Source organism: Amblyraja radiata, chromosome X (assembly GCF_010909765.2).
Source record: "Amblyraja radiata isolate CabotCenter1 chromosome X, sAmbRad1.1.pri, whole genome shotgun sequence".
NCBI classification, from domain to species: domain Eukaryota; kingdom Metazoa; phylum Chordata; class Chondrichthyes; order Rajiformes; family Rajidae; genus Amblyraja; species Amblyraja radiata.
The window spans coordinates 6,794,381-6,811,592 of NC_045999.1; the positions used below are offsets into that span (position 1 = coordinate 6,794,381).

General features: G+C 44.9%; 1 protein-coding gene across 1 annotated transcript in view; it reads left to right on the forward strand.

The window, feature by feature from the left end:
• The first annotated feature begins 10,362 nt into the window (after positions 1 to 10,362).
• Positions 10,363 to 17,212, forward strand: part of LOC116968225 (microtubule-associated protein 1A-like) — a 101,832-nt gene continuing 94,982 nt past the window's right edge. The window contains exon 1 of the mRNA XM_033014904.1: positions 10,363 to 10,671. Coding sequence (XP_032870795.1) covers positions 10,392 to 10,671 — 280 coding nt within the window. The 5' untranslated portion in view covers positions 10,363 to 10,391. The remainder of the gene's footprint in view (positions 10,672 to 17,212) is intronic.

Consider the following 17,212-nt stretch of genomic DNA (forward strand, 5'->3'; position numbering starts at 1 on the left):
AGAGATTCACCACTCTCTGTGTGAAAAAGTTTCTTCTCATCTCGGTCCTAAAGGATTTCCCCCTTATCCTTAAGCTGTGACCCCTTGTCCTGGACTTCCCCAACATCGGGAACAATCTTCCTGCATCTAGCCTGTCCAACCCCATAAGAATTTTGTACGTTTCTATAAGATCCCCTCTCAATCTCCTAAATTCTAGCGAGTATAAGCCAAGTCTATCCAGTCTTTCTTCATATGAAAGTCCTGACATCCCAGGAATCAGTCTGGTGAGCCTTCTCTGCACTCCCTCTATGGCTATAATGTCCTTCCTCAGATTTGGAGACCAAAACTGTACGCAATACTCCAGGTGTGGTCTCACCAAGACCCTGTACAACTGCAGTAGAACCTCCCTGCTCCTATACTCAAATCCTTTTGCTATGAAAGCTAACATACCATTCGCTTTCTTCACTGCCTGCTGCACCTGCATGCCTACTTTCAATGACTGGTGTACCATGACACCCAGGTCTCGTTGCATCACCCCTTTTCCTAATCGGCCACCACCTGCTTTCCTGTTTTTGCCACCAAAGTGGATAACCTCACATTTATCCACATTATACTGCATCTGCCAAACATTTGCCCACTCACCCAGCCTATCCAAGTCACCTTGCAGTCTCCTAGCATCCTCCTCACAGCTAACACTGCCCCCCAGCTTAGTGTCATCCGCAGACTTGGAGATGTTGCCTTCAATTCCCTCATCCAGATCATTAATATAAATTGTAAATAGCTGGGGTCCCAGCACTGAGCCTTGCGGTACCCCACTAGTCACTGCCTGCCATTGTGAAAAGGACCCGTTTACTCCTACTCTTTGCTTCCTGTTTGCCAGCTAGTTCTCTATCCACATCAATACTGAACCCCCAATGCCGTGTGCTTTAAGTTTGTATACTAATCTCTTATGTGGGACCTTGTCGAAAGCGGGTCAAGCAGCATCTCTGGAGAAAAGAAAAAATAAATTTGTATGGGAACCGGTCCGAAGATGGGTCTCGACCCGAAACATCATCTATCTATTCCTTCTCTCCAGAGATGCTGCCTGACCCGCTGAGTTACTCCAGCATTTTGGTCTAAGTTTATGCATGATTACAATCAAGCCATCCACAGTGTACAGATAGAGGGTTCTGATTAAAGCTAGTTCAAAGGTCTCTAATGAGGCAGATGGGAGGTCAGGACCGCTCTCTAGTTGGTGAGAGGGCGGTTCAGATGTTCAAGAAGGAACTGCAGATGCTGGAAAATCGAAGGTAGACAAAAATGCTGGAGAAACTCAGCGGGTGAGGCAGCATCTATGGAGCGAAGGAAATAGGCAACGTTTCGGGTCTGAAGAAGGGTTTCGGCCCGAAACGTTGCCTATTTCCTTCGCTCCATAGATGCTGCCGTACCCGCTGAGTTTCTCCAGCAATTTTTTTCTACCTAGGATGGTTTAGATGCCTGATAACAGCTGGGAAGAAACTGTGGTGAACAGTCAGCCCCCGAATGGCTGTAGATTTTCTAATTTTATTTTGGAAATTTTATTCGTACAAAAAGATTACTCCCAACACATCTGGGGTTACGTCCGAGCTCGCGTGTCCCTAGAAAAGGAACACGCGGTGTCCATGGGGACTGTGGAGGCCTTCTGTGAACGCTGGTCACCACAGGAGGTTGAATATATTATCGATAAGAATGTTAATATTTTAATTTGATAATTTTGTTTAAGTGTTAAGAGGGAACACGTGGTGTCCATGGGGACTTTGGAGGCTTTCCATGAATACTGGTCGCCGTTGAAGGTCGAGTGTTTTGTTGATAAATGGAACACTCGACCTTCAACGGCCATTTCGTGGGTCCAGTTGACGTTGATGTTATTAATTTGACGATCATTTGCTTGTAAACTGTCAGCATAGGCAGTCTTTGATTGTGTTAATACTCTATGTTTATGTTTATTTTTTGAATAAAAGTAGTTTCATAATAAAAAAAAAACAAAAAAAAAACACATCTGGGGCAGTTTAGAGGCCAAATATGCAGAGTGGCAGATATGCTAAACTAGTAGAATGTATTAATTAAATTAGGCAGTCAGGCCCATAAACAGCTTGAGCAGCTTACAGGACGATGATCCACCATAGACACCAACAGCGAGGGATGATATGCCTACCTGTCCCCTTTCTGTCTATAAAGAAACACTACTCACAACAATTCCAAGTTGTCCTTCAATTTAGGAACAAGCGAGCAATTTGTTTATTTGCAGATTTTAAAAGGAATAATCGATCTCCACAAGGTACAACATTCAATATCCAACATTTCTTTAGTCAGAGGGTGGTGAATCTGTGGGATTCATTGCCACAGAAGGATGTGGAGGACAAGTCAATGGACCATTTTAAGGCAGAGATGGATAGATAGATTCTTGATTAGTACGGGTGTCAGGTGTTATGGGGAGAAGGCAGGAGAATGGGGTCGAGAGGGAGAGATAGATCAGCCATGATTAAACCAATTAGGAGCAGACGAGGGCATTCGATCCAATTTGTGATCCCAGCTACAAAGACAGATGTGTACAGCAATTCGTTCTTCCCCCGCACAATTAAAGCATGGAATAATCTCCACCCAACTATAGTTACCCAACCAGATGCAACTAAATTTAAAGTAGCTCTTTCTTCCCAATAACCCTTTCTGGCTTAAGCCCTCCCTTCACCACCTCCAGTTTAAATTCCATTTGGAATATTTTGGAGGACCAAGAAACCAAGAACCAAGAACCAAGGGCCGAATGGCCTAATTCTGCTCCCGGAGAAAACCAACGGGGGTCACAGGAAGAAGGTACAAACTCGGTGCAGGCAGCACCCAGAGTTGGGATCGAACCCGTGTCTCTGGCGCTGTGCGGCAGCAACTCTACCGCTGCGCCACCGTGCCATCCCGGGATAATGCCCGTGGGATACAAAGCCAGGTGGCAAATTGGATCTAAATTGGCTCAGTGACAGGGAACTAATTGGTAATGGTGGATGATGTTGTTGTGTCTGGTGAGGTTCCACAGGACACCACACGCAGAACTCCTGCTTTGTGCTAATATGGAACAAAACAGCACGGGAACAGTCCCTTTGGCCGACAATGTCTGTGCCGAACATGATGCCATTAAATTAACTTCATCTGCCTGCATGTGATCCATATGCCTGCATATATACTGTACGTACGACATTTTTTACCTGGTGCTCTGGTTTCCTCCCACACTGTAGGGTCTCTGACATTTCCATAATCCACATTTTAATTGTGGAGGTGATTGGGCCTTTCCAAAATGTTAATGTTAATTTTTTCCCCAGTTATTATACTGTAGTCGAGAAAGTTTCTTTGGCTTGTTGTAAGTGTTAGACTTTGTTCTGATATTCCAAGTATTATTAGTTTTGAATCGGGATCCAATTTAGTATTGACATGTGCCTATCTAAGATACACAAAAATGCTGGAGAAACTCAGCGGGTGCAGCAGCATCTATGGAGCAAAGGAAATAGGCAACGTTTCGTCCCGAAACGTTGCCTATTTCCTTTGCTCCATAGATGCTGCTGCACCCGCTGCGTTTCTCCAGCATTTTTGTGTACCTTCGATTTTCCAGCATCTGCAGTTCCTTCTTAAACACATGTGCCTATCTAAACGTCCCTACCACCATCCCAGGAATCATATTTACTCCACCTGCAACTGCTCGGACAGCAAGGCTCTGCAGAGGGCAGTGAGGGGAGCAGAGAGGATCATTGGCGTCTCCCTACCCTCGGTACAAGAACTGTTCCAGAGCCGCTGTCTGAAAAAAGCTCAGAGAATTGCTAAGGACAAACTGCACCCCCTCCACATACACATGGATCTCCTGCCATCAGGCAAGAGATATCGAAGCATCAAAGCCCGGACTACAGGACTGCTAAACAGCTTCCTACCACAGGCTGTGAGGCTGCTAAACAGTCACTCTGTACTCACAGTCACTTGATTCTGCGGCCGGCACGGACACTTTAATAACTGGCACTGGCCACTTTAATAACTGGCACTGGCCACTCAAATCAGCTGCCCCGGACATTTTATGATTGGTTTATTGTAGTTTAACGTTGTGTTTTACCTGCTTTTAACTATTTATACTGTTCCATCAGGGACTGGATTGTTTTTAGTATTATGTGTGAAATGTTTTAAATTTCATGTGCGATGCTCCGATATTCCCTGGGAAACTTCTTTTCATTTTGCACTGTACAACTGTTGCTTGCAAGATGACAATAAAGGTTGATTGATTGATTGATTGATTGATATTCAACCACCCTCTGTGTAAAATAAAATCGCCCCACACATCTCCTTTAAACTTTTTCCCCTCTCACCATAGTTTGCTTAGAATTATTTCCAGCAACACCTGAACTTGCAATTCTCTTTATACCTGTCATAAACATAGGATAGCCCTGTACCCATGACAGACACAAAAAGCTGGAGTAACTCAGCGGGACAGGCAGCGTCTGGAGAGAAGGAATAGGCGACGTTTCGGGTCGAGAGTCTGAAGAAGGGTCTCGACCCAAAACGTCACCTGTTCATTCTCTCCATAGATGCTGCCTCACCCGCTGAGTTTCTCCAACATTTCTGTCTGCACACTGACCATTGATGGCCCCTTCACACTGGTTCCGTGTTATGCCACTACATACCAGGGGAAGGTGTGCGATTCAGAGGAAAACCTGCAGGTGTCAGTGTTTGCATGCACCAGATGCTCTTTCCTCCACTTGCTTGGTGATAGAAGTTGCTGGTTTGGGAGCTGTGTCTCAACCCAAAACATCACCCATTCCTCCCCTCCAGAGATGCTGTAATATCCCGCTGAGCCACTCCAGCTTTTTGTGGCTACCCACACTGACCTTTCTGTCCTGCCCTTTAGGGTGGTAAAGTAAGCTTTTTGTGTGCTGGCCTTCATAAATCAGAGCATTGAATATAGAATTGGGGATGTAATGTTAAAATTGTACAAGGCATTGGTGAGGCCAATTCTGGAGTATGGTGTACAATTTTGGTCGCCAAATTATAGGAAAGGTGTCAACAAAATAGAGAGAGTACAGAGGAGATTTACTAGAATGTTGCCTGGGTTTCAGCACCTAAGTTACAGAGAAAGGTTGAACAAGTTAGGTCTTTATTCTTTGGAGCGCAGAAGGTTAAGGGGGGACTTGATCGAGGTCTTAAAAATTATGAGAGGGATAGACAGAGTTGACGTGGATAAGCTTTTTCCATTGAGAGTAGGGAAGATTCAAACCAGAGGACATGATTTGAGAATTAAGGGACAAAAGTGTAGGGGTAACATGAGGGGGGAACATCGTTACTCAGAGAGTGGTAGCTGTGTGGAATGAGCTTCCAGTGGAGGTGGTGGAGGCAGGTTCGATTTTATCATTTAAAAATAAATTGGATAGGTATATGGACGGGAAAGGAATGGAGGGTTATGGTCTGAGTGCAGGTAGATGGGACTAGGTGAGAGTAAGTGTTCGGCACGGACTAGAAGGGCCGAGATGGCCTGTTCCCGTGCTGTAATTGTTATATGGTTATATGGGGCTCCTCCACTGTCAGAGTGAGGGCAGACTCAAATTGGAGAAACTGCACCTCATATTTTGCTGGGCAGCTTGCATCCCAGCGCTATTGATTTCTCTAACTTCAAATCTCCGCTCCCTGCATTCCTCTCCCACCCAAGCTGCACGAGCTTCAAAGTTTTCTTGTTGAGTCCCTTTGTCTGTAACTCATTTTCATCCAGCCCTCAATGGCCTGTTTCCTTTATTAGCTTTACTTTTTTGCATATCTTTCATTCAATTGTTCTATATCTCTCTATATCTCTCGCTTCCCTCCCCCCTGGAGAAGAGTCTCGACCCAAAACATCACCTATTCCTTCTCTCCAGAAATGCTGTCCGACCTGCTGAGTTACTCCAGCTTTTGGTGTCTATCTTTTTATGTCGTGTTCTAAAAACCTGTGCGGACCAACTGGTTGGAGTCTTTACGGACATTTTCAGCCTCTCACTTCTGAGGTCTGAGGTTCCCACATGCTTTAAAAGGGCATCACTAATACCGGTGCACAAGAAGTGCAAGGTGACGTGCCACAGTGACTATCGACCAGTGGCACTAACGTCTGTGGTGATGAAGTGCTTTGAGAGGTTGTTTATGGCGCATATCAACTTCTACCTCGACAAGAACCTCGACCCACTGCAGTTCGCTTACCGCCAGAACAGATCAACGGTGGATGCGTTCTCGCTGGCTCTCCACTCCGCTCTGGACCACTTGGACAACAAAAATTAATATATCAGGCTGTTATTCATTGACTACAGCTCGGCATTTAATACCATCATCCTCTCCAAGCTGGTTACCAAGCTCTCAGATCTGGGTCCTCTGCGCATCCCTCTGCAATTGGATCCTCGACTCCTCATTCACAGACCACAGTCTGTCCCTATTGGTGGAAATGTGTCATCCTCAGTAACAATCAGCACGGGAGCACCTCAAGGCTGCGTGCTCAGCCCCCTGCTGTACTCACTCTATACTCATGACTGTGTAGCCGGACATAGTGCGAACTCCATCATCAAGTTCGCCGACGACGAATCACTGATGGGGACTAGACAGAGTATAGAAGTGAGATCGACTGATTGACCAAATGGTGCCAGCACAATAACCTGGCTCTCAACACCAGCAAAACCAAGGAACTGATTGTTTATATCAACAATGGTGGAAAGGGTCAAGAACTTCAAATTCCTGGGCGTGCATATTTCCGAGATCTCTCCTGGTCCCAGAACACTGATGCAATTATAAATAAAGCACATCAGCGCCTCTACTTCCTGAGAAGATACGGAGAGTCCAGTTTGTCAAAGAGGACTCTCTCGAACATCTACAGGTGCACAGTAGAGAGCATGCTGACTGGTTGCATCGTGGCTTGGTTCGGCAACTTGAGCGCCCTGGAGCGGAAAATAATGCAGAAAGTTGTGACCACTGCCCAGTCCATCATCGGCTCTGACCTCCCCACCATCGAGGGGATCTACCGCAGTCAAGAAGAGGTAGTGGTACCCTCTCAGTTGGAGATGGTCATTGTTGTACCTGGCAATGTTGTGGCGTGCCTGTTAATTCCCAGCTACCAGCCATTGTTGTGCCTGAATGTTGGCTCGGGTTTTGCTGCATGCAAGCAAGGACTGCTTTACTTGCTGAAGAGTTGCCAATGGAGTTGAACATTCTGTGCAACCATCTGTGAACTTGCCCACTTCTGACTATCCAGTAGAATAGAGATCACTGATGAGGCAGCTTAACGTGGTTGGACCCACCCAGGACACTGCCCTGAGGAACACGTCCTGGGCCAGAAATTCCTTCATTCGCTTGTGTGTCAGAAGATGTTCTGCCATCGCTTTGCCACAGCCAGTGCCACATCTGGTATTTTGGTATATTGATCTGGTATTTTGTTGGTTCACATGCTTGATCAATGGTGTTTCATCATTAATGTTTTATTATTATTAATGTATAGTGTTTTATGAGTCATTCGTAACTGTCACTGTATGTCATGTTGTTACTTGTGGGCGGAGCACCAAGGCAAATTCCTTGTATGTGAATAAACTTACTTACTTACATGTGTGCCTCTGCAGAGATCGTCCGCAGTGCGTGCCTCCCCGTTGCAAGTCAGTAGGTGGGCCGTTGTCTGCACCTCTCCACCGTTGCACTTGTCAGAGTTCGAGAGGCCCGACTTCTTCAGGTTGAGTCCGCAACGTCCCACTCCAGTGTGGAGGCGGTTTGGGGCTATCCAGGTAGTATAAGGCAGGTGGTGTCCTGGCCAGAGATGAATCACCTACAACAATAAATGGCGGCATGTTCAAAGACTGAGGGTGGGAATCTAAGTGGAGGCTGTGGTGGATTACCCATTTTGTCTACGAATGAACATGGTTGCAAATGCTTCAGCCTGGCCTTTAGGGAAATGGTGTACTGTACTGTATTCACTCAACCTCCCTCCACAAATCCCACTCATCTTCATCACACTGTCTCCTAATTTCAGACTGTCTTGTTGGCAGTACATTTTGCTCGATGCTGGATTGAAACTGGGTTCCATCCAAATCGCCATCTCATCCAAGTGTTGGCATTCCTAACTCTGCAGCATTGCCGGTGGAGCTGGGGTGTTGTTTCTCTGTGAATCCTCCGAGGGGAAACGTTGGAAGGATGGTCAGAAGAGGTTCGTCCTCTCTTTAAGATGTAAATTTCCCGCTCAGAATCCTGGATTTCTGGAGCCCTAAGTTGGCAGCATTTCCCTTAGCTTGGGCATAAATGGTTAGCTCTGCCCAGTGCAAGGTGAGACGGATCAGTGATTCACTTTTAACCCACTCCACCCATGGTTGGCACGGAGTGGGGAAGTTGAGTGGGATTTGGTGTCTGATCTCGTGGAGATAGTAGCCCCTGTGGTCTGGATGGTGGGGATCAAATTCAACTGGGGAAGGGGAATCAGAAGAAAAAATGGAGATCAAAAAGGAGAAAAAACACTCAGAAGGAACTGATTATCGCCATCATCCTTTATTCTCATCTTGCAAAGCAACAGTTGTACAGTGCAAAATGAGAAGACGTTTCCCAGGGAATACCGGAGCATCGCACATAAAAACTTAAACATTTCACGCATAAAATAAAAACAATAAAAAAAAACAATCCAGTTCCTGATAAAACAGTACGAATAGTTTTAAAAAGTTCAGGTAAAAACAGCAACATTAAAAGTACAAACAGTCATAAAATGTCCAGGGCAGCTGATTTAAGTGACCTGAGCCAGTGCCAGAGTTATTAATCAGTGCCAGTTATTAAAAGGGTTAAAATGGCAACAATTGATGATCTAACATAACAGCAAATGCTGAATCATTCAGCAAATGATCTGGAAGGTTCTACCATAGATTCTGGCCTCCTGCTTCTTGCTATCATAATACAAACAATGCTGAATTGCACAGTGCGATCCAATCGCCCCATTCCACGGCATTCTGTTGGCCTGACAGGAATATCGAACCATTCTCAAATCCTTAACTGGTATCCTAAAAGAAACTAAAGAGTCATGGAAAATGTTATTAATCATGGATAGCTATACTTTAGGACAAAGCTTCAATGTATTATTAAGGCCATACTGATTCTCAGAATGTATGCTCTGCCAGTAGATGGAACAGCAAATGCAGGGAATGTCACCAGATCAATAACCCTGTGATTAGTGAACACTCTCAGTTTCAATCTAGCTTCGAGCAAAATGTATTGCCAATGAGACAGTCTGAAATAAGGAGATCTTAAGGTGATGAAGATGAGTGAGATTTGTTGAGAGAGGTTGAGTAAATATATGTACCCTCTTTTTTTACATCTGCAGTAAATATTTCCTAAATAAAAAATCCAACAAGCCATTGCATTGTTGTCATTGGACCGACCTTTGAGTATCAATGTCGCCACTTCCGCTGATATTTAAAGATGATTAATGCACTTTACTGACAGGCCAATATTCCATGCGGCAAAAACAGATAAATCCCAGGGACTTTATTCCGATGGGAATCTAATTTAGAACATGATGGAAATGTTATTGTAGGTCAGACAGCGTCTGAGGAGACAGAGATTCATATTCTGGGTGTAATCCTCCTCTCTGTAACCAGCCACACTCTACATTGACATCATCTTCTGTTTTGCTTAATTTGTCAATCCTTGTCAAAGGTTAGAGACACCGGGAATCATGTTCCAGCTTACTGCATGAAACAAAGCAGAGATTCAAGTATTGCTATGTTGTAAGAAACAGCAGGGCACCATTGTTTTCTTTCAAACCACCTATTTAACATTAAACTTGCAGTCTATGCAAGTGTGCTGATTGAAGGATGTTATTAGAATCCGAATTAAGTAAAAAGGTAGATAGACACAAAATGCTGGAGTAACTCAGCGAGTCACACAGCTGAGTTAAGGAGAAAAGGAACAGGTGACCTTTCAGGATGGGGCCAATCTTCTGTCTGAAGAAGGGTCTTTAACCCAACACATCACCTATTCCTACCCTCCAGAAATGCTGCCTGCCCCGCTGAGTTACTCCAGCATTTTGTGTCTACCTTTAGTTTAAACCTAGCAGCTGCAGTTCCTTTCTGCACATAGCTAGTTGAAATGCAGACCATGAGTCTTGCAAAGCGCACTGCTCACGCCCATATACGTTCTCAATGCACCACAATCAGTCTCCACTTGCACTGACGCAGAATTTATGTAAGAAAACACTTTGCACTTTCTCTCTCGAGAGAGTGTGTGTGTGTGAGTGTGCGCACAACCTCACCAAGTCCCGCCTGTCTCCCACTTCTATAGGCTGTGGTTGACATCAGCCGGATGCCTGTCAAGGGCTGTAGCCAATGCATCAGCAAGCCGGCTCGCATAAGAGGGTCGAGCCGGAGGGAGGAGAGCTGCTGATTGACACGGTTGCGATGGCGACAGCGGCCGGGTCAGCCCCGCTGGATTCAGCACCGCGGCCGCTCCAACTTCAGCACCAAGGACAGCGACTGTCCGCTGCAGCCCAGCCAGGTTCAGCACCGCGGCCGCTCCAACTTCAGCACCACGGACAGCGACCGCCCGCTGCAGGCGCTCCAACTTCAGCACCAGGGACAGCGGCCACCCGCCCCAACCACACACACTACATCCTGATAGTCATCGGCGAGATCAGCACAGATGACCAGCTGCGGGCAGCGATCCTCCACGTTGAGCAAGGTGAGGACAAAAAAAAACAGCGTGGAAAATAGGCTTTAATAAAAAACAAACTATCTTCTTCCACAACCCTGAAATGTTCCGAGAACAGGGTGTCAGGGGTACACACAAAAAATGCTGGAGAAACTCAGCGGGTGCAGCAGCATCTATGGAGCGAAGTTCCTTCGCTCCATAGATGCTGCTGCACCCGCTGAGTTTCTCCAGCATATTTTGTGTACCTTCGATTTTTCCAGCATCTGCAGTTTCTTCTTAAACAGGGTGTCAGGGGTTATGGGGAGAAGGCAGGAGAATGGGGTTAGGAGGGAGAGATAGATAGATATAACCTTATAACCATATAACAATTACAGCACGGAAACAGGCCATCTCGGCCCTACAAGTCCGTGCCGAACAATTATTTTCCCTTAGTCCCACCTGCCTGCACTCATACCATAACCCTCCATTCCCTTCTCATCCATATGCCTATCCAATTTATTTTTAAATGATACCAACGAACCTGCCTCCACCACTTGAACTGGTAGCTCATTCCACACCGTTACCATTCTCTGAGTAAAGAAGTTCCCCCTCATGTTACCTCTAAACTTCTGTCCCTTAATTCTGTAGTCATGTCCTCTTATGGTAGATAATCATAATAATAATAATAATAATAATAATAATAATAATAATAATAATAATAATAATAATAATAATAATAATAATAATAATAATAATAAAAATAATAAAAATAATAAAAATAATAATAATAATAATAATAATGTAATAATATCATAATAATAATAATAATAATAATATATTTTATTGTCATTGCACATAAGCGCAACGAGATTTGGTATGCAGCTTCCATCCGATGTCATAACATAAATAACTAATAAGATTTAGATTTAGATACCCCAGATCAGCAATGATTGAATGGTGGAGTAGACTTGATGGCCTGATTCTGCTCCTATCACTTACCAGGGATAATCAACAAAGTATGTATGATTGTGCATATGTTTGAAAGAACTGCAGGTGCTGGTTTAAACCGAAGATAGACACAAAAAGTTGGAGTAACTCAACAGGGTCAGACAGCATCTCTGGAGAAAAGAGTACTTCAGGAGCATGTTTGCTCATCTGTGCATGTTTGTGCATGTCAATTGTGCTTGTTTGCTCATTTTATGATGGTTGCAAAGGAAGATTTAACATTTCAGAATGTCTCTGGACTTTCTGCAAACAATGAAATACTTTTGCTATTGTTTGAATAATAATAATAATAATAATAATAAATTTTATTTATGGGCATCTTTCAAGAGTCTCAAGGACACCTTACAAAAATTTAGCAGGTAGAGGAAAAACATGTAAGGGGAATGAAATACATAGTAGAGACATGACTAGTACATGTGGCTAACACGTCAGACAATGTGTGCATTGCAAGTTCCTGCAAACTGCAAGTTCAGTGACTAGATGTTGTCTTTTGGCCATGTTGATTGAGGGATACATTGTGGCCGGGGCTCCGTGGAAAACTCTTTTCCCTTGAAATCCTGCCCTTCAGCTTACTGCTGACAATCTCCCGATGTATAGCCTTGTCACAAAGACACGCCTTTCATATTTGTATCATATTAAAACTGTCGCAGCTTCGGAATTAATCAAGGTGGTGCAATGTTACATTTTAAGTATCTCCTCGAACAAACACATTTTGGTGCCCTTATAGCTAATATCTTTCCTTAGGAAATGGTATGGCATCTGTCAAAAGCTGGAACAAGGATTACCTGTGGTGAAGTACTCCAGTCAGTTACTTCCAACATCAAAGACAGTTGCAAAAATAATACTGAAAGTTACTAACATAAAAGAAAGAATACAGTGAAAATGCAATAAATCAGGCAGCATCTGTGGAAAGAGAAACAGACAATGTCTCAGGTCTGGCAACTTGGTCAGAACCTCTGACACTAGCAGTTTTCCATATAGTTGAATAATACTTGGTTATATTGCTAATGCTGTTGTTTTTTCCCCCTCTCCCCATTCTGGTTTAACAACTAGTCAGCAACTAAATTGTTTGGGAGGCATATTGAAGTGCTTGAAACCATAACATTGCTTTAAACTGAAAAGATTTGTCCTTTCTTAATGAAGGACTTTACGATGCAAATTTACTGCTCAGAATCCTGGAATTCTGGAGCCCAAAATGGCAGCATTTCTCAGTGCTTGGCTAAATACCCCCCCCATTAATACAATGGACTTGACTGCTGTTGCTATAGAATCAATATAAATATTTCTTGCCACTCTGCTGGGCAGAAACTGTGGTTTGCAAATTGGAATATTAGCCAAATATATGCATTGTAATTTATTGGGAGAGAGGGTATTAGTATCAATAAAGGGACCAGAGCACTGTGTTAGTATTTGCAGAAGACCATAGAATACAAGAAAATATGGACAAGTTGCCACTTCAGCCTGCACCAGCATTCAATGTGATCATAGCTGAACTGTGCTGACTTCAACACATTTTCTGTGTATTCCCCCAATCTCTCTACCTCCAGTTTAAGTACCTGTAATGATTTTGATCTGAGTGTTTGATTGTCTGAGTGTTTGTAGATTGTCCACAAGCTAAGCCTCAATCAGCAGGGGGGACTCCGAGAAGTATCCTAATTTGGAGACATTTCCTGGAATGAGTCAGTACTTGCAGGGAATGCGTGTGAGTGTTTGATTGCTGTTGATGGCGTGTGTCACTGTCTGGCACAATCTCTGAAGTGGGAAGGTTTGAACTCCACTCCTTTCACACTGCAGCTGCCTCGACCACAGGTAGTAAACAGTGGTCTCTCTCTGTGACCTTGTTAAAGTAGACCCCATACCGTCGGAAGAGCTGGTGCAACGATAATAAGAAGCAGACATAACAGGATTTATTTTCTCACATTGCAGGCAGATGTAACGTAACACTGTGGAGGATTAGACTGTACATAGATATGCAAGGGGTGAGGAAAATCTTTGGGTTTGGAGTAGACCATTAATTATAGCAAAATGAGCTTGAGGAGACAAGACATTCTCCTCCCATCGCATTTTATAGACCCAGGAGTACCATTGGATGTGCTTGTTATTAATCCTGTGGGAAAGGAAATAGCCTTTAGCCTTTCAATGCAGAGTAAGGTTCTGCAGCAAATGCAGTACAAAAACAATGGTTCGCCCACTGGAGCCAAGAGAGTCGTGAATGCGTTTAATTGCCATGAGTACTGGGAATGGGGACCATTACATTCTTATTTGCTGCAGCTTAACAGGCCCATTACTGCAACAACACACAGATAAATGTCTAATAATCTATAATCAATAACTTGCTAATGCTAGATAACTGGCGCCAAGAACGAAGGGGGTGGACTTGGCGCTGGGGGGGGGGGCACCAGGAAAGAAGGGGGGGGGGACAGAGAACAATGGGGGGCCACCAACAATGAAGGGGGACCCAACAGGGGGCTATCTGCAGCCACGCGCAGGAGATAGGACTGTTCTGTGAACTTTTGTAACTTTGTCGGCTCCAGAAATGTGAGTGATGCCTGGGTGAGTTCTGCCATTTTAATTTACCGGCTTGTATGTAGTACAAAGCATTTCGCTGTATCTAGGTGTGAATAAAGTATTATTGAATCATTGAATTGAATCATTAACTATAACAGTGGAAAGTTGAAGTCCATGGTGCAAAGACAGTCCATGGAAGATCATAAATGTTGAGGTTGGGGTTAGTGTTGTGCAGTGTTAAAGCGCCTGATGGTTGTTGGGAAGAAGCTGTTCTTGAACCTGGTGATCACGGGCCACAACACTTGTGGCACGGTGGTGCAGATGGTAGAGTTGCTGGCTTACAGCACTAGAGACCCAGGTTTGATCCTGACTAATGGCGCTGTTGGTATGGAGTTTGTATATTCTCCCCGTGACCTGCGTGGGTTTTCTTCAGGGGCTCCGGTTTCCTCCCACACTCCAAAGATGTACAGGCTTGTAGGTTACTTGGCTTGGTAAAATTCTAAATTGTCCCACCCTCATGTGTGTAGGATAGTGTTAAGGGCCTGTCCCACTATACGAGTTTACCCAAGAGCTCTCCCGAGTTTAAAAAAAAAATCAAACTCGTGGTAAGCATGTAGAATGTACGTAGCGGGTACGTCGGAGCTTGGGACATCCCTTAGCGGCTCGTAACGCTAACGGCAGGTACTTGGGAAACGCGGTAAGCTCGTGAAGACTCGTGAAGATTTTTCAACATGAAGTAAATATTGCACATCATCTGTGCACTATACCCGACCCCAAACTGAGCATCTGACCTACATCCTCTCAACCACCAAGACCACCTGCTTCCATCTCCATTGCCAGCTCACCCCAAAGGAAGTCACTGCCACCTCCTCCACACTTTCACTCACCCACTCTTCCTGCGCTTGGTAGCTTACTCTCGTCTCACCCTCAATTATAAAATGCTTGGATATGTTAGCAGATCCATTCACGACCTCTCACCTCCCTCCCACTTTAATCTCCTCCAGTCCTCCAACCCCATCAGTCTGTTACACCACAAATATTCTGTGCTCCAGCCCATTCACATTGTAGCCATGCCTTCATCTTCCAGCAGAAGGGGTTTGCCAGGCTGCTGCCTTGATTGGAGGGTAGTATCAATAAGGGCAGCTTGGACAAACTTAGATTGCTTTCTCTGGAGTGCCAGAGGCCGAGGGGAGACCTGATGGAAATATATGCAATCACAAGAGGGACAGATAGTGTAGACCAGTCAGAACCTTTTCACCCCAAGGTGGAAATGTCAAAGACTAGAGGGTGTAGTTTAAGATGGGCAAAGTTTAAAGGCGAGATGCAGGGTGAGTTCTTGTACACGGAAGGTGGTGAGTGCCTGGAATGCGCTGCCCGGGGTGATGGTAGAGGCAGATACAATAGTGGCATTGAAGAGATTTTTAAATAGGCAAAGAGATCTGCAGGAAATGGAGGGATACCCATCACATGCAGGTAGGGCGGATTATTTTAACATAGCATCATGTTCAGCGTGGATATAGTGGGCCAAGCTGCACTGTTCTATGTTCTAAATACTAACCGTTGGGATTACTTCCCCAAACTCTTCGATATCCTGGCTCTTTCTTCCCTCAAAGTTTGCCTTAAACAAGTCAGCATCACGCGGGCGGCTCGGTGGAGCAGCGGTGAGGACCTGTCGCACTTGGGCATCATTTGCGCGTCACGCAGGTGGTGGGCGAAGATTTTGTGAATCCCAAAACCCTGGGGCACCGCGCGCGACTGCACGTCACTATCTACGCCACCACGCCTCACCACACGCCATGACGCGCACGTAATGCATTGTGACACGTAAATGATGTCGCATATTTGACGCGCAAATGACGCCCAGGTGGGACAGGCGCAGTAGAGTTGCTGCCTTACAGCGCCAGACACCTGGGTCCAATCCTGTCTGTACGGAGTTTGTACCTTCTACCTGTTTCGGCGTGGGCTTTCCCTGAGTGGTTTCCTCCCACACTCCAAAGACACACAGGATTGACTTGGGTAAATTGTAAATTGTCCCTAGTGGTAGAGTAGTACTAGTGCACGGGGTGATCGCTGGCTGGCACCGACTCAGTGGGCCGAATGTCCTGTTTTCGCACTGTATCTCTAAAGTCTAAAGTAAATCACACGAGTTTTAATGAGGACAGTTAGACTGTACAAGACACACAGGGTCCCTGGAGTGGGACTTGAACTCATTGCCCTCTGACTCCAGAGGGAAGAGAGAGATGCCCAACGGATCTCAGTTAATGGACATAGTGCGTCCCATAAATTGTCTTATTAAACCTTACCTCACCACTTGGCACCGCCACCTCCATCTATTTTTTTCCTCCTCTATCTGTTCTGCAGTATTTTTTAACCTTGTTCCTTCACCTAGATTTCTATTAATACATTTTTAAAAATGGACCGGTTGCAAACAGCACTCGAGGTCCTGTTAAATTATGCATCGGTTTTGATTTTCCGTTACTGATCTTGCAACTGGGCGCCATTAGTGAGGGAAGCCTCGCTCCAGTGTGGTAAAGAGGAGCTATTAAGACAATAGGATATGTCCACTCTGCAAAAATAATCTAATCCGCAGAGAGTGGTTTCAAGCAGAAGGCCCCAGATCCTTGTCCCTGGCCCTCAGTCAGCTAACTAGTTTGTCCCGGAAAAACGGCACTATATCTTTTCGTTTTAGTTTAGTTTAGTTTAATTTAGGGATACAGTGAGGAAACAGACCCTTCGGCCCACCGAGTCAGACTAGCCATCACTGCACATTAACACTACCCTACACACGCTCAGAACAATTTTACATTTATACCAAGCCAATTCACCTACAAACCTGTACGTTTTTGGAGTGTGGGAGGAAACAGAGAAAACCCACGCAGGTCACGGGGAGAACGTACAAACTCCGTACAGACAGCACCCGTAGTCAGGATCGAACCCGGTTCGCTGGCGCTGTAAGGCTCTATCGTTATGCCACTGTGCCTCCCTTGGCTGTAGAAACAAGGAATTACAGGTGATGGTTTACAAAGAAAGACATAAAGTGCTGGAGTAACACAGTTGGTCAGGCATAAGTTCATAAATC